General features: G+C 44.2%; 1 protein-coding gene across 2 annotated transcripts in view; it reads left to right on the top strand.

Annotated features, from left to right (window-relative positions):
* nt5dc1 (5'-nucleotidase domain containing 1) overlaps positions 1-27,460 on the top strand; it is a 641,953-nt gene that overhangs the window by 426,461 nt on the left and 188,032 nt on the right. For both annotated transcript variants that reach the window (XM_038799640.1, XM_038799641.1), the window contains exon 7: positions 11,008-11,182. In XM_038799640.1, the coding sequence (XP_038655568.1) occupies positions 11,008-11,182 (175 nt within the window). The remainder of the gene's footprint in view (positions 1-11,007; positions 11,183-27,460) is intronic.

The following is a 27,460-nucleotide window of genomic DNA, read 5'->3' as shown; positions in this document are numbered from 1 at the left end:
CCCCCCCCCCCCCCCCCCCACACACACGCATAAACAGGTGCCTACTTATTTGTTTAAAAATAATATTGCTAAGTGTATAGAGTTGCTGTTGTTGAGCTAGTGCACAATATCATACCAGTCCTTTTTTTTAATTGTTTTTCTTTTAGATATATATATTTTATTCTGTGTACATAACTGTAAATATACTTTGTTCAAAAACCCAATAATAAACATTTATTTAAAAATAAATTATTAGAATAGTTTTGACTTTCTGCCCCTTAACACCTGCTTGAAGACCCCTCTGCAACAGTAGGTTCTCCCAGTTTGACTGTGACCTAACAGATAGTAGTTGAAGGGATCACTGCAGGCCATTATCAAAAAGGTAGATGTTTAAAATATACTTAGCTGAATGTGGAGCTGGAGGAACAGGAATGCTTCACATGAGCCATGTTGAACCATGTGGACCACGGTCATGTGCATACCCACCCCAGTTGCCACCGTAAGCACCGCTTGATGCTAAAACTGCTGCTACCCTCAATGACCCTGGAAACAACATACACTGATCTTGGCTGCTTCCCTCCTTTCTCGGTTTCCCTACTCACTGACGTTTTATGGACTTGTCTGAAGGCTCTTGCTGGCATTGCGAAAACCTGATCTTCAAATCCTCTTCGCTGGCTACCTAACTGAGTATTTTCATTCGGTGCTCACAACTCATTGCCTTGATGATGAGGAGAAACCAACATTGTGTGCGCCTCAGGCTCATCCATTCAGGCACAGGGATTGTTACTTAGGATGGCCACTTCTTGTTTGTTTCTCTTCCCGCACCTAGTGTTGCATGAGACAGATTTTCATCTGTTCCCATAGTGAGTTTTTTTCCTGGAACAGGTCGCTACAGAGTCTTGTAGCTTGAGGAGCCCCACTCTGCATTAAGCATGGCTGACCAGGTGTCTCTTCCGCTCTTACTGCCTGCTACTGGCATGTGCTGGAAGAATTTTGCAGGTTGATACTAAACCTGTTGGCCATGTTATATATGCACCTATGTTTACCATCAAGTCCTGGGGTGGGACGCGAACACTGAGCTTTTGGCTCAGAGGCAGGGGTCTTAAGCACAGTGCCACGAGAACATCCTATGGCCACTTTTGGGGGCATGTAAATCTCTAGGCCATAGTTTTCCAAAATTCCCACTTCGTACAAGTTGTGCACTGCACAGTTTTGGGCTGAGGTCTTGAAATAATTGGACTTAATACAGTTCAGAAACTGAAACAACGTTAAAACCAACTGTACTTCTACATTATAGAAGTTCCATTTTGCCCAAACTCCCTGCCTTCTTGCCCTACTTAAATCAGTAGCCTCTTGTTCGCTCAATATATTTAAATACTATTAGGTAAAACACAATCAGCAAATATATGCACACAGCTTTCTATATGGGATGTAACCTGCCTAAGTACCTGCAGTAATCCAGGAGAAAAAGGTTGAATCAAATTTATTTTAATTCAAAAGTAAAGCCGCACGTGCGAATGCAACACCAGTGTCCCAGCCTGGGACTACTGTATTAGGAACTCCCAGTCCCGGGTCTGCAACAGTATTTAAAAGGCTCGATAATGAGTCCCATGTGGATGGGCCTCTGCCAGTTACCATGGGAACTCGTACTCAACAAGCCCCACAAAGAGATCAGTGAGTGATTTCTCATGATGCTCGTGAGGGTTATCACAATACCCATCTCCTGGACAGGATGAACCCATTTCCTTACCTCTTCTTGGCAAAAACTCACATTCAGTCAGCATTCCATTTATCTTGTTGCTTGTAATTCTAAATAGCAGAATGATAAATTACAGACACTCCCATTGAATGGAATGGAGAAAGACCTTTGGATGGATTGTTTGCTTTGTTTCATGACACTTGTTCAGTGTCCATACTGGTTTTATTCTTGAAGCAATTTTGAACTTCACTGTTCAGGAGCAGTCTGCAATTTGTGGTCATTCTATCAGCCTCTAAGAATCTGTGTCTGCAGAGTTGAGTAGCACAACAATCAGCTGTGAAGTTCAGTCCAGCAGCCAGATGAGTTTCTCACCTGGTGGAAATGCTAGAACAGTCAGCTTTGTTTCAATTCCTGACACCGCCATCTCCCAGTCTTTCGGTATGTTATTAGACATTACTAGTTTAGGCACCAACACTGCATGAAAAAGGAATTTGGGGAAATATTTAGGAAAGTGCTGTTAACTATGTAAAGGTGTTCTCTTTCTTTGTTCTAATAAATGTTTAACTTTAACATATAAAATTAGCACAGTTGGTTTGAGAGTTATTTCTTGACTTCAGAAAACTGCTCTTAATACACAAATTGCAGAATGGTTCTGGCAGTTGTTTCAAGTTTCCCTTTGGGTTTTGGGCAGTCTGGCACTTGCCACCTGCAGTGTCAGAACAATGTACCACGCAGCGTAACAGGTTGCACATAACCACCGTTTTCTTTAAGAAATGCATGTGTGCGACCTTGCAGCAATCTGGAATGCACCATACAATGCAACAAGCAAATTGTGAACAAACAAAAGAAAATAGTAGGAACATTGTTTCTAAACCGTTGAATGTTTACCTTGGATTAGTCTCAGATTCGACATGATTTTCTGTGAAACTGTAGTTTTGGCAGGTCGTGTATCCAGGCAGATGTTGCTGATGTTCAAAATTTATTTGTATTTGTAGTACAATTCCGTTTTCAGAAGTTACCTAGACTATGAAGCACCGGAGGTCATCTGTGCTGTGATGGATTGGGGGGGGGGGGGGGCAATGGCTCTTTCTTGGAATCGGGTCAGAGTATTGAGAAGTTAACCTACTAAATATGAATCTTCATCACGGCACTGTGATAAAAATTCCACACTCTGTGCGCACTCTTGAGTTCACATTCTGATGTTGCTTGACCTGAATATTTCCAGTACTTCCTATTTCTTTATTCTGGCATCTACAGGCTTTTTTGGCAGAAAATGAGAATAGAACAGAGCCATCAAGGAAGGGAAACAGGATTCAGTACAGGCAGGGAGGCTGCAAATAATGAGATTTCAGAGAATTGAGCAGAAACCAGGTGTCACGATAAATTTCTGAAGTAAGGTATTTCACTAAAGTGGGGGCAGTGTTGCATATTCTTTATTTGTATCATTACTTGAACATCAATTACACTGATAGCTGAGCAACTGAATCATACCTATGACTCTCTGGTACCACCCTGATTTCCCCGTGGCGCTCCATTCACCACCCTAATTGTAATACGTGTTTTTGAATGACGCATTTAGCACAGAAAATAGGGGCACTTTCAATTTCCACCACTATGAACTGCAATTGAAGGGACAAATATTCGGTAGAGCTGTAGGAAAATGGACTTGAGCAAGGATGTCCAATGTGTAGTCACAGGGTCATGCATGGTGTTCCGGTCTTTAGCAATACTGGCCTCAGAGCCCAGGCTATTGCGTTCTTTATTTGAAGGTCTGACAGTTTGAACAGTTTATTTTTTTCAAGTGCTGTACCTCAGAACAGTGTGACCTGTTAGTGTCAGCAACTTAAGATATCTGCTTATTAATGCTATTGTGCACTTAAGCATTATAATTTATGCCTGAGGAACCATGTGATTCATGAAGGCAAGAGTTTGGATGTCCCACGCTAATTCAGTAAGCAAGAAAATATAATAGTGTGTAGTGTTTACATTTTTTCCAAAGATCACTTTGTTTTAACAATATGCATGGTGCCCCACTGAGTTGTGGCAGTGGGGAATGCATAAGCTGTTCTTAACACATTCTGGGCGAAATTCTTTCAGCCGCGCCAGTCCAGAGACCAGCAATTCCTGCCTGAGATCAGTGGACCTTTACATGGTCCCCAATCCTGTCTGTGGTGATCTTGCGGTGGGCGCGGCACAAAATCGTGCAGCCGACGTGCCGAAAAGTGAATTTTGTGAATTGTTTACAAAAGGCCCTTGCACACTGTCCTCAGGACGTGTTAGAAAAAAATAATCCACAACGTTTTCTTGTAAGACCTACCCTGGATATTTCCCTGAAGTAATTCCTTGAGAGCAGAAGATGTTATGATTTAATTTAGGTTTGTGACACAGCAAAGAATTTTTTTTTTGTTCTGCCACATTCAACTGCAAGAAAAATACCGCAAAAGCGATTAAAATCTTGTGCGCGAAACAGGCAGAATGGGACATTTAATTATTAGAAGTGCTTTTCTTGTCACATTCTGTTTATCGACATATAATTGCACACTTTCCTGCATACACACACATTTACTTCTATCGGAGGGCGAGGGGTGCGGTTTAGATGAGTTGCCTGGGCAGCTGGTTTGTGATGCAGAGTGAGGCCAACAGCGCAGGTTCAATTCCTGTACCAGCTGAGGCTATGAAATGAAATGAAAATCGCTTATTGTCACAAGTAGGCTTCAATGAAGTTACTGTGAAAAGCCCCTAGTCGCCACATTCCGGCGCCTGTCCGGGGAGGCTGGTACGGGAATCGAACCGTGCTGCTGGCCTGCTTGGTCTGCTTTAAAAGCCAGCGATTTAGCCTGGTGAGCTAAAGCTATTCAGTAAGGACCGCCTTCTCAACCTTGATCCTCACGCTTGAGGTATGGTTAAATTACCACCAATAGCACCCCCCCCCCCCCCCCCACCCCCCCCCCAGGTCTATGGTTATCGAGGACTATGGCAGCTCTACTTCTACAATATTGTGTAGTTGCTGCTATCGTAGGCAGCTTTCTAGTTTAGGTTAATTACCACTGCGGGGCGCTACAGTTGCATACAATTTCTTTAACAGTGCAATGGAAGGGGATCAGATTACACGCTCAACACAGTATCTGCCACATATATTGTGCACAATTAGAGAGACAGGAGGAATTTAATTCAAAAAATGATTGAAACCACATCTGCTTGTAGGAGCCTCCTAGCACTCGTCTCAACAGATTAGATATTGATGATATTTAGCATGTTTTTCATTATTCCTTGCCTTAAAAGGGCCCCTCTAGTATGATAATACAGTTGTTACCACTTGAGGTTTCTGAAATCATTTCGCTGTTGAACTGATGAGGGATGACTAATGACAAATTTTAAAGCTTGAATTTATTAAAAGGCATGTGTGAATACAATTTATTCCCATCAAAAGTTGGAAATATAACACAGTTTGATGGTGCATCCTCATGGCTTGTCGCTTTCGCTCTGGATTCACCCCTTGTTTCTCTTGTAGTATGTAGAGGGTGCCTTTTATTTATTCTTTCATGAGAAGGCTGGGTCAGCTTTTATTGCCCATCCTTAATTGCTCTTGAACTGAGTGGCTAGCTAGGCCATTTCACAGGGCATGAACAGAGTCAACCACATTGCTGTTGGCCCGGAGTCACAAGTAGGCCAGACAGACAAGATGGCAGATTTCCTTCCCGAAAGAGCATCAATGAACCAGATTGGGATTTTTGACAATCGGCTTTGGTTTCATGGTCATCAATAGGCTTTGAATTCACAATTTTTTAAATATTTAATTCAAATTCCACCACTACCATGGTGGGATTCGAACCTGGGTCCCCAGAGCATGTCCTTGGGTTTCTGGCTTATTCGACCAGTGATAATGCCATTGCCTACCCTCGAGGAGATAAGACAATAACCAAGGTGAAAGGCTTCAGTTGTCAGAAGAGGCAAAATAAACCCTTCTTACTTGTGCAAATGAATTTTCATTGAGGAGATTTAATAAAGGAGTTCAAAATTATGAGGGGATTTGATAACTAAATAGAGGAAAACTGCTTCCACTAGCCAGCATTAGTAACTAAAAACATTGTCACCCAAAGAATGAAGAGAGAGGTTAAAATATGTATTTAAACAAAGCATTGTCAGGACAAAGATCTTTGATTCTAAGAATTCCAAATAGTAGGATTTGCCATGTTTAATCTCCAGTCTTCGCATCAAACACCCAGATAAAACACAGCAAAATGCAAATTGATGTTATATGGTCAATAATGCATCTCGGAACAAAACCAAAATGAATGTCCACTGTGAATATTTGCACTTCACACCAACCATTATTCTTCCCTGAATGATATTGGCAATGTAATCTTAATTTGAAGCAAATTATAGGCACTTTTTTTATTATGTGCACACAAATAATTATAAAAAAGACTTGTTTCACTTTGGACAACGTAGATGGTAAAGTGGATATGCTTTCATTCACTCCGAGGGGCAGCAGGGTAGCTCAGTGGCTAGCACTATCGCTTGACAGCACCAGGGTCTCAGGTTTGATTCCTGGCTTGGGTCACTGTTTGTGCAGAGTCTGCACGTTCTCCCTGTGTCGGCGTGGGTTTCCTCAGGGTGCTCCGGTTTCCTCCCATAAGTCCCGAAAGACATGCTGTTAGGTGATTTGGACATTCTGAATTCTCCCTCTGTGTATCCGAACAAGCGCCGGAATGTGGAGACTGGGGGCTTTTCACAGTAACTTCATTGCAGTGTTAATATAAGTCTACTTGTGACAATAAAATTATTATTAATCTGTCGAGAATTGAATACAATTAAAAAGGGCAGCAGACCATCCCGAGAATTAGAATAAATTGGCTTGCCTTTGTAATAATGTTAGCTCTCACAGGGTTTGTCATGGGCAGTAATGTAGAGCAGAGATTTAACACTGTGGGTTTCGGTCGATATGTACTGGCTTTAGATTCATGTCCACCAGCAGCAAAATGAGCATCGTTATTATCTTGTTGGTTGACTCATAGCCTGGAGCAGGTGAGAAATAGCTGCTTGTGACTGCCAGCCTGGGTTGACCCTGGCATCTCTTGGCTCTCTCCTGAGAGTACACATTCCCGTAACAGCCTCCCCGAACAGGCGAATGTGGCGACTAGAGGCTTTTCACAGTAACTTCATTTGAAGCCTACTCGTGACAATAAGCGATTTTCATTTCATTCACTCATTTCATTTTCATTTCCAGGTAGGGGTAGATCCGCATCTCTAAAGTGGGAGGGAGCCCGGCAGCAAGGGAGACTTGATCTTTCCTTTTGAGGGCCATTTGGCCCATTCCGCACCTCAGTTGTACGACCATTCTATAGGATTGTGGCTAATTATGTACTTTAACTCCATTTATCGACCTGTTCTCCATAGCCATTGATAAAAGTTACAAAAATGTATCAATCACAGTCTTGCAAATTTCACCTGACCCTGCAGTCTTTAGGGGAGTAATCACTCTTGGTGTAAAAATGTGTTTTATGATTTCATTCCTAAATGGCCTTGTTCTGATTTTAAGATTGTGAACTCTTGACCCACCAAACAAAATGGTTCCCTATTAAAATATTTTAAGCACCTCCATTACCTGGTAGCAGCACTCCTGCTCCTTCTGGCTGTGCAAAGTAAGGGAGGGTGGACAGTAAGAGCCAGACTTACCAGCCACACCTACATCACAGGAATGAAGAAAGAATATAGTTGTTTTAGCTAATGTGAGGATTGCCTTTTTAAAATACCAGAATTTTATAGCCACTGCGTCCTCATGTTTTATTTTGTCAGGCCATGTTCCCATTCTCTTTGCCATTTGGTGTATAATGAAACATGCGAAGAGTTAGAATAATGCTGCCAAATATTAGATCTTATAATCCTGATCAATTTTTAATTTCCTATTGGCCTAGATTGTGATTTTAATTAAGAAATTACTCTTATGCGTTGTGTTTCACCACTTAAAATATATGATGAAATATAGGATGAAGAAAATCTATATTTTGAACATAATTTGCAAAATTTTCAAGGTAGATCTTACAAAATGTGTTCTTTGAACAAAGAACACTACAGCACAGGAACAGGCCCTTCGGCCCTTCAAGCCTGTATCGGTCATGATGCCACCCTTGCCAAAAACCCTCAGCACTTCTTAGTGCCGCATCCCTCTATACCCATCCTATCCCTGTATTTGTCGCGAAGCCTTTTGAACATCGTTAATGTATCTTTGCATCGGTCTGAGGAGAAGAAATGAATAAAAATAAATGTGAAGTTCTCTTTTCAATTACTTCATTATTTTCTTCTTAAACCTTCTGTCAAATATTTAATTCTCCTCAGGTTGAGACAGAATGATCTAATATAAAGTTGCAACTAATGTGGCAAAAGGACTGATTTCATGTAGCTGGAAGTGCACATAATGTTTTTTAATACAAGTTTAAAATTATAACTGAGACCACCTGGGACCCTCGCAACGTTTTTCAATCATGGCCTGTAAGGAAAATTAGATTGAATGAGAAAGAAGTCCAACATCCTTCAAGCGGCGTCTCTGTGGAATGAACAGGTGCAGAGCAGTAATGTCCCAGATTCACTGGCGAGTTAATTGATCTTATACTGAGCCTTGGTCACCGTGCAATGAGTGGGTTCAGTATCCATGGAAGAAAGCAAAATTGCCTCCTGCTATAAAGTGTGTGTACGTTTGTGTGGTAATACCACTGTGTATATATATATATATAATATATATATATATATGTGTGTACCTCTATTAGGGGATGTACAATAGTACCGGCTATTACAGGTTTGTCGGTAAGCCCCTGCATAGTTTGTCGGTAAGCCCCTGCCGGCTAGCTCCGCCCATAGGAGCAGTATAAATATCCATGAGGTCTCCTGAGCCTCCATTTTACAGCTCCACTTGACGTAATAATATCTCACGGTAATAAAGCTTCTTTTGTACCATTTCGTGTTTCTCTGTGCAATTGTTAGCTCAACTGGTCACCGTGCAATGAGTGGGCTCAGTATCCATGGAGGAAAGCAAAATTGCCTCCTGCTATAAAGTGTGTGTACGTTTGTGTGTGTAAAAATGACCACTTGGGTGAGGGCAGATTCCACCCTCACAGTGGCAATACATTCGACCCGTACAGTGGCAATACCTTCAGCAGTAGAGGGAAGTATAGAGAAGAATTTACAATTAGCTTGCTCTTGTCTTGCTAATCTTCTGCACCCAGAAAAATAAGTTCCCGATCGACCTAATTAGTCAAACAGTGTTTGGTCTGAGGAGCTTAAGGAGCAGAAGCAAACAACTTGGAAATAAGTGTGATTTAGGATTTAAGGGCAGCACAGGAGCACAAGTGGATAGCACTGTGGCATCACAGTGCCAGGGTCCCAGGTTTGATTCCCTACTGGGTCACTGTGCGGAGTCTGCACGTTATCCTCGTATCTGCGTGGGTTTCCTCCGGGTGCTACGGTTTCCTCACACAGTCCAAAGATGTGCAGGTTAGGTGGATTGGCCATGCTAAATTGCCTTTAGTGGCCAAGTTAGTAGGTTATTGGGTTACGGGGATAGGGTGGAAGTGAGGGCTTAAGTGGGTCAGTGCAGACTCGACGGGCCGAATGGCCTCCTTCTGCACTGTATGTTCTATAAGGGGGGGGGAATTCAGAAGGAAATTGATATATCGTAACGCTCCAGTTTTATTATCCAACTGGTTTAAAGATTTTCACTAATCTCATTATCAGAACCATATTGGAAGACAGTTGGTTTGAATATTAGCCAGCAGAGCTCACTCATACAGATATTCCAATTAAATGAAAAAACTACAGTCTGTGGCAGATCAGGAGTCTAAATCACAACCAAGTGTGGCTAATTATCTCCAGAATTCAAAACAGCATTCCCAGCCAAAGAGGAGACAGCCATCTTCGGTTTCTATCATGTGGTGCACAGCCCTCCCCAGGAATCTTTATGATGCTGCATTGGTGATTAATAAACACCAACACAACTGGTTGCTTCTCCACTAGAATATTATCCTGATGGTGCTTCGTGAAGAGGAGTGGGTGAAGATTGTTTGGAGCTTAGAAATCAGCATGAACCAGTTGGGTCAAACAGTCTGTTTCCATGTTGCTGTTTTTACAGAATTCAAATTATTATTCAATTTTGTCCAAGTGCTAAATGCTACAAGGATCTAGCTCAATGTCCCTATTTTGTGCAGTGCCTTTGTTTTCTGATTACATTGAACACATTTTGAAAATTAATGAAAGGATTAGGTGTTAAGTTTTCCATTCATGCATTAAATTGCGATCAATATATTGTAAGTTATAGAGGAACATACATCGAATGATCTAAAGTTTACAGTACAGAAACAGATCATTTGACCCAACTAGTTTGTGCTGATCTCTGAGCTCCACACAAGTCTTCGCCCATGCCACTTCACGAAGCACCATCAGTATAACATTCTAGTGTACAAGCAGAGTAATGTCAAAGTTCTGATGTGGGGATGCCGGCTTTGGACTGGGGTGAGCAGAGTAAGAAGTCTTACAACACCAGGTTTGTTTCAAACACTAGCTTTCAGAGCTCTTGAAAGAGGTTAAGCTCTTTAACCTGGGGTTACCCCTATCTCTGGATCTGCAAAGACTTAATTACCTGCAAATGCTCTCATTCAAAGCATTGTCTTGCATCTTTGACTTTGTCTGTATATATGTTTCTGGAACATACCTCTTCATTCACCTGAGGAAGGAGCAATGCTCCGAAAGCTAGTGTTTGAAACAAACCTGTTGGACTTTAACCTGGTGTTGTAAGACCTCTTACTGTTATCTGATGACCAGAGAGCAGAAATATATAGTTTGCAGATGTTGGTGTCACAACCGTGAACGCTGCCAATTACTTACCACATAGTTGCTGCCAATATCACAAAACGTCAGCAGCTTCAGGACATGATGAATGGATTTTGTTTTCGACCTGGTGGTCTTCTTTTATACAATCAAATTCCTTATGAAAGATCATCTTTTTTCTGAAACCATATCTTCCTGATGAACACGTCTGTCCAGAGACACTCCGCCACATATGTTTGGTGGATGATGAATGAATAGTGCCTAAATCGTAGCTTACAAAGAGACATCACAATCTTGCTGCAAAATAAATAATCATCCAATATTAAGTCCAAATATTAATTTGGGCAGAATGTGCATTTTTATTTCATTACAAAGTTAATTGGAAGCCAAAGACAAAATACAATAAATATAGACTGTTGAATGAACCGATTCACTTGTTTTAAAATTCATTGTAATATATAATTTAAAACATGGTCAGACTTTTGTCTGTTTTCTTTTCATGAATACAGAAGACTCTGGAATATATTTCCCATCCGTGAAAAAGGATCCAGGAAAATACTTGATGCGTTGCTCTGAGTCAGTGAAAGATTGGCTGAGGAAACTGAAGAATGCTGGGAAAGTTCTGCTGTTAATTACCAGCTCCCACAGTGACTACTGCCGACTGCTTTGCGAGCACATCCTAGGGTGAGTGCAACAACACGATAAAGTGTGCAAGCAGAAATGACTTGAAATGGATTGAATGCAAATCATAATTTAATATATTATTCAATTTTCTTTGTAGCTCAAAACTTCAACGTTCTCTTTTCTATAAATGAAAGCAAACCTCAATTTAAAAAAGAATTTCAAATATTTACTTCCGTGCAAATCTGTTGGATATAGGTCTCCTGCTCACTGTTAGGCAGCTTCATAATGTCACAAAGAGGTGGTGTTCGAGACCAACACCAGCAAATTCACAGGAGGTGTTAACTTTGAACTGGCCTGAGTTCTGGTCAGGAGCTGTAAAACACTCAAACCTCAGCTGGATATAAAGAACATTCAGCTGACCCTGGAATTTATTTTGTCCTTGCTCAAATCATCTATCTTCCTGATTATCCATCAGTGTTTGTGTCAGATGAAGTCATCTTGTTATATAACCTACTAACATACTCAACCTCACAGTCCAAGAAGAGTTTGGCTGTGATTTGTATTTTAACTGATTTTTTTCACGTGACCCTCTGTGGTATTCCATAACACACAAGCATAATTGAAATTTGGGGGCACTTGACTATTGATGAATTCACATTTTCACTCTGGGTTTGCTGCACACACGCACACACACACACACACACCCCCCTTATAGCTGATAGTCTTTCACTGTGTGGTCCCTTGACTTCCCAAACCCTTAGTTTAAAAAAAACAAAATTTGTGATAAATGGCATAGTGATCTCAGTAGCCACAAATGATGTAATGTATTGCCACAAAGGACAATTCTGAACTTTGTAGGCTATGAATTTGCCGAACGGATGTTGATGACAATATTCCCGTCGAAAAAGATATTCTGTTGCCTTTGCCTACACATAACATTCATTAGCAGGGTGATTAATGAAAACAGCGAACCAAGTCTACGGTGAAAAATATTTATACATTAATATTGCTTTCTATGATCCTCATCCATTTTTATCCTGATGCCAAGATGTTACATTTTCAAGCAAACACTTTTGAAGTTTCACGTCAGTAGAAATTGTGTTTTTGAACAGTAGCAAGCCTTTCATCTGGATCTCATCCTTAAAACTGTTGCTAAAATCTTGCGTTACGACCCACTGGGCATATGTGCAGTCAATTCCAGCCTCACTTGGCCCGGAGTTGCAACACAATTGAAATGAACAAATAATTCTTAGAAAAGCACCCCAAGTCTTTGGCCCTTGGCTGTCCAGTAATTACAGTCACCAGGTTTATAAATTCAAACGCAATTAATTTTTACTCATACAATGACTGTAATTAAATATGCAGCAAATACAACTGGTTAACTATTCTCTAGTTCCTAACTCCTTTAACTCGCCCACACCCTGTACAAACACACAAGACAGACAAACTCCGAGGAGGAAAAAAGGAATGTAAAAATAATGCTGCCAGCTTGCTCCATAAGAGGACAACGCTGCGGTGCTGGAAGAAGATGAATGACCTTCATGAGCCAGGGTAAGTCGGCCTCCTCAGGCCTCCCACTGCGCCTCTTACCTCATCCATCACGCTTCCACAGTGATCTCTCTCTCAGCACTTGTCATGGGCCCCCCCTACACACACATACAGACACTCCACAAGATTCCCCCAATAGCTATTCTGTTCCTCACTTCCCTGCTACCACTCACCTCCCACGCATGTCAGGCTTCATTACTAGCTGACCTTGCAAAATCTGGGGCTGCGGAGGTACAGTGGTATTGTCACTGGACTATTAATCCAGAAACCCAGGGTAACACTCAGAGACCTGGGTTTGAATCCCACCACAGCAGATAGTGAAATTTGAATTCAGTAAAAACATTTGGAATAAAATATCTATTGATGACCATGAAACCAATGTCGATTGTTGTAAACCTTCATCTGGTTCACTCATACCCTTTAGGGAAGGAGAACTGCCACCAGATGTGCAGTGGAGCCACATTGCTCCTGGTGCGGGCCACCAAGCCTCACCCTCCCCAAGCTCCTCCCATTCACACTCAGCCAGTGTTCTCTAGGATGGGGATGCCAACAACTGAAATGTGTGACTGTCCAGCTCCTCGGAAGGTGGGGGGGAAAAGGGATCCCTGACCTCTGAGGAGGCAGTAACAGCGAGTTGTCATTCAGCCTCTCTGTGCCCCTCGATCGCCTCATTCAGAGGTCTTGATCAGCTCTCTGTCAGGCAGGATTCAGACATTTCACTGAGGATAAGAGGAGTATCGCTCTGTCCTCACTGCACGTCATCATCATTCTCCTGAAGTGTCCGGCCAATCACTTTAGCTCCTTGCCCGTGAATGTAGCCACCATCACGATGACCTTCCACAGGCACCGCAGTAGCGAGAGGATGTCCGACGCCATGGTATGAGAGGTCTTCTCTCCTTAGTCCTGGTCATCCCCAAGCTGAGAGGCTTTGACGCCGTCCCTAGCCCTGCGCCACATGTGGGTCCTGCCATTGCCCGATGTCCTTCCTCCGCCTCATCTGCAGGTTGCCCCTCACTGTACTCCTCGACATCTGCCACATCTGAGGAGATGTGGCGCTCCTCCATCTCCTCCTGGTCCAGATGCTCGCCCCACTGCAGTACCAGGTTGTGTAGAGTGCAGCAGAACACTATGATGCTGGACACCCTCCAGGGACTCTGTTGGAGGACACCGCCAAATGGTCCAGGCACTGGAACTGCATCTTGAGCAGACCAGTCGCCTGTTTGACCAACACATGCATTGACGCATGAGCCTCGTTGTAGCGAGCCTCAATAGTGTTTGTGGCCTCAGCACTGGTGTGATTAGCCACCTCCAGTGGGTACCCTTTCTCCCCCAGGATCCATCGCTCCAGCCACTGCTCTCCTCAAAAATGGCTGGAATCTGCAAATGTCCCAAAATGTAACTGTCGTGGATCCTCTCCGAGAAATGGGCACAAACCTGTATAATATGCATCGCTTGATCACATACGATCTGGACATGAGGGAGGGGTATTCCATGCAGTTCACAAATGGAGCCTATGATGCCACGGGGAACACAAGGCCATGTGGGGAGTTGATGACACCCTGTAGCTGGGACATGACTGTCATGCAGGTAAAGCCCATGATTCTGGTGTCCTGACTCGCCTGCTCCTGGACCAAGTTGATGTACATGTGGACCCTTGCAAATAGCGTATTTGTGACCTCCCTTATGCACTTGTACGCCACAGACTGGGACATGCTACATCGATCACCCGTGCAACCCCGAAACAAGTCACTGGCATAGTGGCAGTGACTTGCAAGCAGTGGGTGACCCCACAGTTCACATGGTTCCAATTCTTGCATCACTTGGCACAGGTGGTCCACCGTCCTCCAGGACACAGTCTTCTCCATCACTGGACCTCTGACATTTGGAGAGGCAGATGGTGACACAGTGGTTAACACTGCTGCCTCACAGTGCAAGGGACCTGGGTTCGATTCCAGCCTTGGGTGACTGTCTGTATGGAGTTTGCATTTTTCCCCCGTGTCTGCGTGGGTTTTCTCCGGGTGCTCTGGTTTTCTCCCACAGTCGAAAGATGTGCAGGTTAGGTGGATTGGCTACGCTAAATTGTCCCTTAGTGTGCAGAGTTGTGCAGATCAGCTGAGGTTACAGTATAATGGGAATAGGGCTGGGGAGTGGGCCTGGGTATGGTGCTCTTTTGGTGGATCGGTGCAAATGCGATAGGCCGAATAGTCTCCGCTGCACTGTAGGAATTCTGTGGAAGTTCTATGGCAGTAGACCTGTGGCTGGTAGTATCTGACTCCGACATCTGTGCTCTGCTCCTGTAAGATCAACAGGCCCAGCCTCCCCTCGTCTGGAGGGCACTGTTTCTGGCCGCATGCAGCAGGGGCCGATGTTAGTGCTGTTGCTTGTTCACAATCAAAAGAATTGCCAGCTCAACTGGCTCCTTGATTCTCTTGAATTAAAAACTGAAAGGGAACATCAAAATGAGCAATAATCAGATTTCCCACCCATGTCATAGTATCGGTGCAGACTCGATGGGCCGAATGGCCTCCTTCTGCACTGTATGTTCTATGTTCTAAAGCCACAAATGACATCCATTGTGACTGAGACAAAGGTAAACTTTTCCTCTTTGTCCCTTCTCATCTTGTCTGCAGCTTTTGAGATGGTTGACCACAGCATCCAATATCTCTCCACGGTTGTCCAGCTGAATGGGACTGTTCTTATTTGGTTACATTAACTATTTCATTGTTTTTAGTGATTAAATAAATTACTTTGTTATATAACTTCTGTTGCTGCAGTAACCTTGGCGAGGTTACTATTGTAAAGGAAAATTGATTCTCAATTGACGTCCTTGCCAAATAAAGGTTAAAGAACATAAATAAATCGATCTAAACGGAGCCAGAGTATCACTAGCAGTGGCTTTTCTTCAAGCTCCCCTTTCCTCTGGTGTCCCCAAGGATATATACCTTGGACGCTCCTATTTCTGATCTACATGCTTCACCTCGGCAACATCATTCAAAAGCAAAGCATTTGTTTTCACAGGTATGCTGGTGACAGCCAGCTCTATCTCACCACCATCCAGCTCCACCTCACCACCACCCAGCTCTACCTCCCCACCATCCAGCTCTACCTGACTACCATCCAGCTTTACCTCACCACCACCCAGCTCTACCTCACCACCACCCAGCTCTACCTCCCCACCATCCAGCTCTACCTCACTACCATCCAGCTTTACCTTACCACCACCCAGCTCTACCTCACTACCACCCAACTCTACCTCACCACCACCCAACTCTACCTCACCACCACCCAGCTCTACCTCCCCACCATCCAGCTCTACCTCACTACCATCCAGCTCAACCTCACCACCACCCAGCTCTACCTCCCCACCATCCAGCTCTACCTCACTACCATCCAGCTTTACCTCACCACCACCCAGCTCCACCTCACCACCATCCAGCTCCACCTCACTACCACCCAACTCTACCTCACCACCACCCAGCTCTACCTCACTACCACCCAACTCTACCTGACCACCACCCAGCTCCACCTCACCACCATCCAGCTCCACCTCACTACCACCCAACTCTACCTCACCACCACCCAGCTCTACCTCACTACCACCCAACTCTACCTGACCACCACCCAGCTCCACCTCACCACCATCCAGCTCCACCTCACTACCACCCAACTCTACCTCACCACCACCCAACTCTACCTCACCACCACCCAGCTCTATCTCACCACCATCCAGCTCCACCTCACCACCACCCAGCTCTACCTCCCCACCATCCAGCTTTACCTCACCACCACCCAGCTCTACCTCACTACCACCCAACTCTACCTCACCACCATCCAGCTCCACCTCACCACCACCCAGCTCTACCTCCCCACCATCCAGCTCTACCTCACTACCATCCAGCTCTACCTCACCACCACCCAGCTCTACCTCGCCACCACCCAGCTCTACCTCGCCACCACCCAGCTCTACCTCACCACCATCCAGCTCTACCTCCCCACCATCCAGCTCCACCTCACCACCACCCAGCTCTACCTCGCCACCACCCAGCTCCACCTCACCACCATCCAGCTCTACCTCCCCACCATCCAGCTCTACCTCACCACCACCCAGCTCTATCTCACCACCACCCAGCTCTACCTCGCCACCACCCAGCTCTACCTCGCCACCACCCATCTCTTCCTCACCACCATCCAGCTCTACCTCACTGCCACCCAGCTCTACCTCACCACCACCCAGCTCAACCTCACCACCACCCAGCTCTACCTCACCGCCATCCAGCTCTACCTCACCGCCATCCAGCTCTACCTCATCGCCACCCAGCTCTACCTCACTGCCACCCAGCTCTACCTCACTGCCACCCAGCTCTACCTCACCACCATCCAGCTCAACCTCATCGCCACCCAGCTCTACCTCACTGCCACACAGCTCTACCTCACCACCACCTCTCTCAACTCCTCCACCATTGCCAAATGATCAGACTGTTTATCAAACATCCAGTGCTGGATGAGCAGAAGTTCCCTCTAATTAAATTTTGGGAAGACTGAAGCCATTGTTTTTGTTGCTCCTCCAAATTTCATTCCCTAGTTATTGACTCCATCTCTCTCCCTAACAATGGTCTACGGTTAAGCCAGGCTGTTCGCAACCTTCATGTCACTTTTGACTCTAAAATTCAGGCCTCATATTGGAGCCATCACAGTGACCCTCCATTTCCATCGCCATAACATCACCCGTCTTCACCCCTGTTTCAATTCATCTGCTGTCAAAGCTCTCACCCATGCTTTTGTTATCTCTAGACTCAAGTAATCCAATGTCATCCTGGCAGGTCTGCCATATTCCACCCACCATAAACCCTCCCCCATCTTTGTACTCTATTCCAGCCGTGAAACCCTCTGAGATATCTGCTTTCCTCTAATTCTGGCTTCTTGAGCATTCCCGATTTTACTCGCTCGACAATTCATGGTTATGCTTTCAGTTGCTGGGTCCCAACCTTGGAATTCCCCTCGTACACATTGCCAGCTCTCCCACTTTCCTCCGATAAGACGATAAAACCTACTTCTATGACCAAGCTTTTGGCCATCTGATCTAATATCACCTTAAGTGGCTCGGTGGTATACTTTGTTTTCTAATGCTGCCATAAGGCACTTTGGAACAGTTTAATATGTTAACGGTGCTATAAAAATATTATTTTCTCTGAACAACTAATTTTGCAGTCACGCGTACACTTGATCAGTTTGTGCAATCTTTTTTGGATGTTTTATCAAGTCACTTCCATTAGCAAATTGGATATATTTTAAAAAACCATAAGAACAGTTCTCCAATATTATCTTTTAGTGCAGAATTCATTGCTGTATCAAGTTCCCGAGTAAATAAAGCAGTCTACAGTATGCATCCCAGTTCCTTTGCCAATTGTTGATTTCAACCATTCCATCAGGTTCCTACCAACTTGAACAGCGCTCAAGAAGTCTTTAGAAAATATAATACAAATAAAAAGGTAATTCCAAGGTTTTCTGTAAGCATATAAAGAATAGTAGAAGGGCCAATTATGGATAGAAAAAAAGGGGACTTGCACCTGGAGACAGGAGAAATAGTGGAGGTATTAAAAGAGTGGTTTGAAACTGTCTTTATCAGGAAGATGATGCTACCCGGGCCAAGGCAAATGATACACTCGAAGAATTTACAATTGAGAAGGAGGAGGTGTAAGAAAGGCTTTCTTTACATAAAATAGATAAAGTACTCGGACTGCGTTGATATACATTTAAGGGTACTCGGGGGTGCACGTGAAATATTCAGAGGCACTAGTGATAATCTTCCAGTCTTCCTGAGACACGGGTGGTGCCAGAGGACTGGAGAATTGCAAATATTACACTCCTGTTCAAAAAGAGGTGCAAGGATAATGTTGGCAACTACTGACCAGTCAGTATAACTTCAGTGGTAGAGAAACTTCTGGAAACTGTAGTCAGGGACAAAATCCATAGTCACTTAGACGAGTACAGGAGACAAGTGCAGAATAATTAAGGAAAGCCAGCATGGATTCATAAAGGGAAAATCATGTTTAACAAACTTGCTGGAGTTTTTTGAGGAGGTAGCAGAGAAGGTTGGTCAGGACAATGATGATGTGGTGTATTTGGTACACTGCAACAGACTTGTGAACAAATGGAATAAAAGGGAAAATAGGCACTTGAATAAGAAATTGGCTGAGTTACAGTAAACAGAGTAGTGATTAATGGTTGTTTTTCCAGATTGGAGGAACGTTTGGTGTGGAGTTCCCCAGGGGTCAGTGTTGGGACCCTTGCTCTTCCTGACATATATTAGTGACCTAAACAGGTGTTCAGAGCATGTTGTCAAAATTTGTGAAAGATTGGAACTTTGTCAATTATGAGGATAGTCTTGAACATCATAAGGACTCAGATATAATAAGAACTAGGAGCAGGAGTAGGCCATCTGGCCCCTCGAGCCTGCTCCGCCATTCAATGAGATCATGGCTGATCTTTTGTGGACTCAGCTCCACTTTCTGGCCCGAACACCATAACCCTTAATCCCTTTATTCTTCAAAAAGCTATCTATCTTTACCTTAAAAACATTTAATGAAGGAGCCTCAACTGCTTCACTGGGCAAGGAATTCCATAGATTCACAACCCTTTGGGTGAAGAAGTTCCGCCTAAACTCAGTCATAAATCTACTTCCCCTTATTTTGAGGCTATGTCCCCTAGTTCTGCTTTCACCCGCCAGTGGAAACAAACTGGCCGCATCTATCCAATCTATTCCCTTCATAATTTTTAATGTGGATCCCTTATGTTGGTGCATTGGGCAGAAAAGTGACAGATGCTGGTCAATGCAGAAAAGCATGAGGTAATACAAGTTGACAGGAAGAATATGGACAGACAGTATAAAATAGAGACACTCTAAAGAAGGTGGTGAAGCAGAGAGACCTAAGTATATGTAAATGAATCACTGAAGGTGGCAGGGCATGTTGAGAGAGCAGTTAATAAAGCAGATAGTATCTTAGGCTTTATTAATAGGGGCACTGAGTACAAGAGATAATGTTAAACTTGTTTAAAGCACTAGTTAGGCCTCACCTGGAGTACTGGTGTGAAGGCATTAGAGCGAGTACAGAGGAGATTCACAAGAATTATTTGAGGGATAAAGTACGGTCGTTATGAGTATCGATTAGAGAGGTTAGGACTGTTTTCCTTGGGGAAAAAAGAAGGTTGAGTAGACACTTGATAGATTCAAGATCATGAGGGGCATGGGCAGGGTGAATGTTGAAAATCAGTTCCCACTCAAGAGAGCATTAAGAACGAGAAGGCAAGGATTCAAAATAATTGACAAAAAGAATAAAAGTGATGTGAGGGGGAAAATATCATCCAGAGGGTGGATGGAACCTGGAACTAACTCCCGAGAAGGTGGTGAAGGCAGGTTCAATCAAGGTATTGAAAAGGGAATTTGATTTCTATCTGAAAAGAAAGAATGTGCAAGGTTACAGGGATGGGGTGGGGGACTGGGATTAGGTAGAATGTTCTTCCAGAGATCCAGTGCCGACTCAATGGACTGAACGGCCTACTTTTGTGCGGTAAAGATTCTGCATCCTCAAGGACTGAATCCTCCATACATGGTTAAAGATTTGCTGAAGATCAATGAATTGGTTGTGTTCTATAAATTTCTCAAAAGTCTGTCTTACGCAAACCATTGAATTATTGTCCTTCAACCTCATCTAAAACCAGTTTGTCTGCCATGCAATAACACTTCTACTTTATTTTTCATTCTGCTCTGCTGTGTCTTTGTGAATATTATTCAGGGTATATCCAGTCAGCTAATTCCTCTGTAAATGATCTGACTCCTGACACTTTTTATGCAGACACAGCACGGTAGCATGGTGGTTAGCATAAATGCTTCACAGCTCCAGGGTCCCAGGTTCGATTCCCGGCTGGGTCACTGTCTGTGCGGAGTCTGCACGTCCTCCCCGTGTGTGCGTGGGTTTCCTCCGGGTGCTCCGGTTTCCTCCCACAGTCCAAAGATGTGCGGGTTAGGTGGATTGGCCGTGCTAAATTGCCCGTAGTGTCCTAATAAAAGTAAGGTTAAGGGGGGGTTGTTGGGTTACGGGTATAGGGTGGATACGTGGGTTTGAGTAGGGTGATCATGGCTCGGCACAACATTGAGGGCCAAAGGGCCTGTTCTGTGCTGTACTGTTCTATGTTCTATATGAATCAGGAGATGGGAAATTTTTGAAGATTTAGCTACCATCAGTTTTAGCTACTTGTTATTCTTCAACTTTTCTGAAACAGCCTTTGCATTATGTTTACAGTATTATCATCGCCAGCCTGCCACAACGTTAGATATATTATTATCTAAATGCAGTAAAATGTACTCTTGCAGGTCATATGGGAATCCCACATATTCTTGCCACCACGTGGTGTCATAGCATAGGTGCCTTAAAAGGGAAGTTGGACATGAGGGACAGAGGAGCAGAAGGATATGTTGTTAGGTGAATAGAATGGAGGAGGCTAAATGTGGAGCATAAGTACTGTTCCTGTGCTGTAAATTCTGAAAACCAGAAAATTCCACATCAACAGACCACTGTGTGTCTGCTAAAACTAGTTTCATCAACTTTGTTTGCAGGTTAATTAATGCACATAAACAAAACAATGTAGCAAACTACTAAACTGGTATTTGGTTACCAGACATTTGCATGAAAGAAAAACAGAAAATGCTGGACAATCTCAGCAGGTCTGACAGCATCTCTGGAGAGAAAAGGCAGAGAATATTTTGAGTCTGGATGACTCTGTCAAAGCTCCAGAGAACTGGAAATTATATCAGATTTATTTTGTTGGGGAGGCAAGGAGCAGTGCGGCTGGATAGAGGGCCAGCGCTAGGTGGAGAATCTGTAGAATCCCTACATTGCAGAAGGAGGCCATTCAACCCATTGAGTCTGCACTAACCCTCTGAAAGAGCACTCTACCATGCCCCCTCCCCCGCCCTATCCCCATTACCCCACCTAACCTGCACATCTTTGGAGAAAAAGACAAAGGGGGTGCAAATCGTGATGATGACTAAGAAGGGTGATGTTGGGATTCATTAAGAGATTAGAATGTGTTAATGGCGGAACAGAGGGAAGCAGTGTGACAAAGGACAACAGCTAACAGCTGGCCCTAAAGGGGTGGGATGGGGGAGACAATAGTGAGGGGAAAATGGGTCTGTACTCATTGGAGTTTAGAAGATTGAGGGGGGATCTTATTAAATCTTACAGGATACTGCGAGGCCTGGACATGGAGAGGATATTTCCATTGGTAGGAAAACTAGAACCCGAGGCCACAGACTCAGGCTAACGGGACGATCCTTTAAAACTGAGATGAGGAGGAATTTCTTCAACCAGAGGGTGGTGAATCTGTGGAACTCTTTGCTGCAGAAGGCTGTGGAGGCCAAGTCACTGAGCATCTTTAAGACAGAGATAGATAGGTTCTTGATTAATAAGGGGATCAGGGTTATGGGGAGAAGGCAGGAGAATGGGGATGAGAAACAAATCAGCCATGATTGAATGGCAGATCAGACTGGAAGGGCTGAATGGCCTAATTCTGCTCTTTTGTCTTATGGTTTTATGGAAGAAATGAAAATAAATTGATAGAAATAAAAATGAGGTGAAAGTGGAGGAGATTGTTCATAGTCTGAAGTTGCTGAAATCAATGTTAAGTCCAGAAAACTGGAACATGCCGAATCGGAAGATGAGATGCTGTTCCTCCAGTTTGCACTAGGCTTCACTAGAACATTGCAGCAGGCCAAGAATGGACATGGCACACTGCTTTCCCCTGTTCTGCAATTAAAATATTCTAATCTCTTAATATGCAATGTTCGCACCCTTCGTAATCATCATCACCATTATTTACATTCCCTTTGTTTTTCTGTCCACAACATCTTTGTCAGTCTCCGCCTATTGCTGGCTCTCTATCCAACCCCACTGCTCCATACACCCCGCCCCACAACAGAATAAATTTTACAGTCTCGAAACGTTAGCTCCCTTCTCCCTCCACAGATGCTGTCAGACCTGCTGAGATGGTCCAGCATTTTATTCTTTGTTTCAGTTTCCATCATCCACAATAATTTGCTTTCATATTTGTATGAAAGAGTGAGGCTCGGAGAAAGCATTTTATCGGGTGGAGTGGCGGTACTTGTTCGAAGGTTTGGGTTTAGGCCGAGATATGTGGCATGGGTGCGGTTGTGTATGTGGCGCCAAGAGCGAGGGTGAGGACGAATGATATGAGCTCACGAAGCTTTGCCTTACACAGGGGTATGAGGCAGGGGTTCCCACTGTCGCCACTGCTGTTTGCGCTGGCCATTGGCGATGGCTCTCAGGAGGTCGGCAGAGTGGCAGGGGATAATGAGGGGACAGAGGGAGCATTGAGTGTCGCTCTATGCCGATGACCTTTTCATGACCTCTTACTGTATGTTTCGGATCCGTTGGAGAGTATGGGAAGGATTATGGGCCTGTTGGGAGGTTTGGAGGGTTCTCTGGATACAAGCTGAATGTAGGGAAAAGCAAGGTCTTCCTGGTGAATGAGCTGGTACAGTGGACTAATTTAGGGGGGGTGCCATTTACGGTAGCGAGGGATAGGTTTAGGTACTTCGGGATTCAGGTAGCGAGGGAATGGACGGGACAAAGCTGGTGGAGGAGGCCAGGTAGGATCGTAAGAGATGGGATACACTGCAGTTAACGTTGGCGGGAGGGTCCAAGTAGTGAAAATGAATATTCTGCCGAGGTTCTTGTTCATCTTTCAGGCTCTCCTCTTCTTTATACCAAGGGCCTTTTTCGGAAAGTGGACACAATCATCTCTGACTTTGTAGAGGCAGCAGGGGGCGTTGGCGTTGCCAAACTTGCTTAATTATTATTGGGCGGCGAATGTGGACAAGGTGCGGCAGTGGTGGGAAGGAGAAGGGGTCGAATGGGTTAGAATGGAGGGGGAATCTTGTAAGGGGTCTAATTTGAGGGCTATGGTGACGGCAGCATTGCCAATGGCTCCGGGTAGGTATTCAGGGAGCCCAGTGGTGCAGTCCACAGTGAAGATATGGAATCAGTTGAGGAGGCATTTTAGAGTGGAAGGGATGTCGGTGCTAACGCCGCTGTGCAAGAATCATGGGTTTGAGCCGGGGGGGGGGGGATGGATAGTGTATACAGGAGATGGAGGGAAGTGGGGCTGGTCAAGGTGAGGGATCTGTATTTGGAGGAAGGGTTCGCCAGCCTGGAGGAGCTAAGGGAAAGGGTCGAGCTGCCGAGGGGTAGTGAGTTCAGGTTTCTACAGGTTAGGGACTTTGCACAAAAGGTCTGGAAGGGGTTCCCTAGATTGCCGGGATACACCCTGCTGAAGTGACTGCTGCTTCCGGATGTGGAAGGGGAGGGAAGAATTGGGGATATATATAAGTGGCTGGGGGAGCAGGGAGGCGAGCGAGTGGTGAGGATCAAGGAGAAATGGGAAGCGGAGTTGGGAATGGAGATCAATTGGGGAGTAATGAGTGAGGCACTGCGAAGGGTCAAGGCTCTTCTGCAAGGATGAGCCTGATACAGTTTAAGGTGGTGCACAGGGTGCATATGACTTGGGCGAGAATGAGTGGGTTCTTTCAGGGGGTAACAGATGAGTCTGAGAGGTGTGGGCGGGGGCCAGCGAATCACGCACACATGTTTTGGGGTTGTGAAAAATTGCGAAGATTCTGCGCAGGAGTGTTCGCAGTCTTAGCCAGGATAGTGGAGGAGGGAGTGGACCCGGACCCTTTGGTGGCGATATTTGGGGTTGCAGAGAAGCCGGACCTCATGGAGAGGAGGAAGGCCGATGTCTTGACCTTCGCCTCTCTGATTGCACGGCAACGAACTTTGCTGGAGTGGCGGTCGGCATCGCTACCGGGGGTAGCAGCATGGTTGGGTGACCTGTACGATTTCCTGCGGTTATAGAAGATAAAGTATGAGTTAAGGGGCTCAGCAGGGGAGTTTGAGAAAAGGTGGGGGATGTTTGTGACCGTGTTTGAGGAACTGTTCGTCGTGGGGGCATTGGTGATGGGGAGGTGGGGGTGAAAAAGGAGAAAAATCTGTACAAACTGTATAGTTGATTGTTGGAAAGAATGTTTCCCAGGGTGTTTATTTGCTGTAACCTACTTTGATACAGGTTTGAATAAAATGTGTTTACAAAAAGAAATGAAAGAGTGAGGCTTACCTCTCAGTAACAGCTTGTGTGTATAAAATGAGAATCTCCGCACATAAATTTTCTGCTAGAACTAAAGCCTATTAGACTAAGAGAGAATTGCCCAATAAATCTCTGGTCTAATGTTCTCCAATGCCAGTAATTGATAACTGATAACAAGGCAGTGTCAAAGCAGGAATGAGAATTTATGCAAAGAATGTTGATGAGCAGATGCTCATAAATGATCTAAAGTCCAAACACTTATTAATGCCAAGTAAAGTGTCGTTTTATATTTAAAAAAATAGGTTAGATAGGTAGTTGAAGAACATGGGTGTGTTCTCATGGATGTGAGAACAGGGCGGCCACAAAAGTATAAACACTGACATGTAGGCCAAACAGCAATCTCTATGATGCAGCTTATTTGTCACTCCAACCCCTTGATTATTTAGGCTGGAGGGCCCTTCCCAAGCTGTTAATGGAACTAAAGCACTTGGCTATGCCAGTTTATCAGAGAGCTCAGGGGAAAGATTATGCAGGAAGTCTGCCTGGAAAGCAGTTAGCTACTCTGGTGCACAAGGGAGTGAGCAGGCAAGCTGAGATCTCAAATTTCAGCAATTATTGTCAAATAATTTGAGTCAAGTGCTGTGTTCAGAAATATTAATTGAAAGGACTGGAGTGCTCATTGAGGGAAAACCAAGGGCACAATCTTCCAAGGAGCGGCAATCACCATTGGATTGTTGCTCCGCTCTGACTTTTCTAACACATGGCTGGAGCTCAGCATTTCCCAGGCAGACTTGCGAACTGGGCCTCTTCAGAAATCCTGCTCTTGGAGTCCTTCTTTGTAGGCCAGGTTCATGGGGGGAAGCCAAGCCATGCCCTCTTTTTTTACCACACTGTATTTAAGTCCAGAAAAATTCTGTGCCTTTAAGGAGGGAGAGTGACCAGAGAGTTTCTTCTGATTAGGTCATGCATTTCAGTGCAACTTAAATCATTGTGCTGTGTTTCTGGAAAAGAACAAATAAATTTGCAAAACATTTATTTGTGCTAACGCTGCCTCGATAAGTACACAAATAATGTTACAGTAATTTCCACCCTCAAGCTATACGCCCCTTAAATTTAACAGTCATCCAGATGATGAATTTTGTCAGTTTCTGGTTCTACTATGAAGCAGGGCACCTCTCCAGGGGAGCAAGTCACATTGTGTTATGATGAATAATGCATGGAGCAGAAATAACTGCAGAGCAATGTTGATGGAAAGAGCAGATGTACCTGCAGCGTGATCTGACAACTAAGGTTGAACATGCAAAGAATTTGCATCAAGAATTTCCGATTCATCCGTCATTTCAAAAGAAATTGAGCACAATGAGCACAATTTTTATAGATTACTTTGGCAGAAAGACCCCTGCATGCAAACGTACACATGTTATGGACTGGAAGTAACATATTGGCCTATCGAGCCTGTTCCACACAATTTTATAATCTTTATTACTGTCACAAGTAGGCTTACATTAACACTGCAAATGAAGTTCCGGCCCTGGGTCACTGTCCATGTGGAGTTTGCACGTTCTCCCTGTGTTTGCATGTGTTTCACCCCCACAACCCAAAGATGTTAAGGGTAGGTGGATTGGCCAAGCTAAATTGCTCCTTAATTGGAAAAAATGAATTGGGTACTCTAAATTTTTTTTAAAACACTGCAACGTGTTACTGTGAAAATCCCCAAGTTGCCACATTCCAGCGCCTGTTCGGGTACACTGAGGGAGAATTCAGAATGCCCAATTCACCTGACAAGTCTTTTGGGACTTGTGGAAGGAAACTGGAGCACCCGGAGGAAACCCACGAAGACATGGGTAAAACGTGCAGACACCGCACAATGACCGAAGCCAAGCATCGAACCTGGGTCCTTGATGCAGTGAAGCAACAATGAAAACCACTGTGCTACTGTGATGCCCCTATGTAATGCTGTGGGAGAGGTGAAAATCAGACCAATTAGGAGGAGATAGAAACTGGAATATTCCATTTCTTACTCTCTTAGCTGATCAACATGAGTCCATGTGATTGCATTAGCCGTGATTAATATTACCGGATACCTATTTCTTGTTAGAGATGATCTCTGCCCGAGTAGGAATAGGTCTAATCCTTACTTCAAGGAATACAGCGATGAAGCTGCCAACACAGGTCTACTGCTCACTGGAGGAAAAGAGTGCTGTTAGGATACCAGATCAGACCCCAAATTTTGCAATTGGTAAAACTATGAGGAAAGGATAGTTCACCTCAGGAGTGACCAATAGGTATCTTTTATGTGAAAACAAGCTAATTTAAACACAGAATTAACCACGTTAACATCAAAGAAAATAGCTTTACAGATGAACAGTTCTTAAATAAAATGAAAAACTTTAACTCACTATCTACACCTGCCACTATATATATTCAAACTACGCAATCCAAAGCAGTTTAAAATCCACTCATAAATAAAGTTAGCAATCGGGGCTGCTTGCTATTTGTTCTCTGTGGAGAGAGACCCTTTGAGGAACAACCTGAAAATCCTTCTGGCTTGTCCAATTCAAATCATATGGCAAAACTGCTAAAATACTGACAGACCAGGCTCCTTCCGTTAATTACATCAACTCACCATGA

Source organism: Scyliorhinus canicula, chromosome 6 (assembly GCF_902713615.1).
Source record: "Scyliorhinus canicula chromosome 6, sScyCan1.1, whole genome shotgun sequence".
Lineage (NCBI taxonomy): Eukaryota > Metazoa > Chordata > Chondrichthyes > Carcharhiniformes > Scyliorhinidae > Scyliorhinus > Scyliorhinus canicula.
The sequence above is the reverse complement of the archived record's forward strand: the minus strand, read 5'-3'. Positions and strand labels throughout refer to the sequence as shown.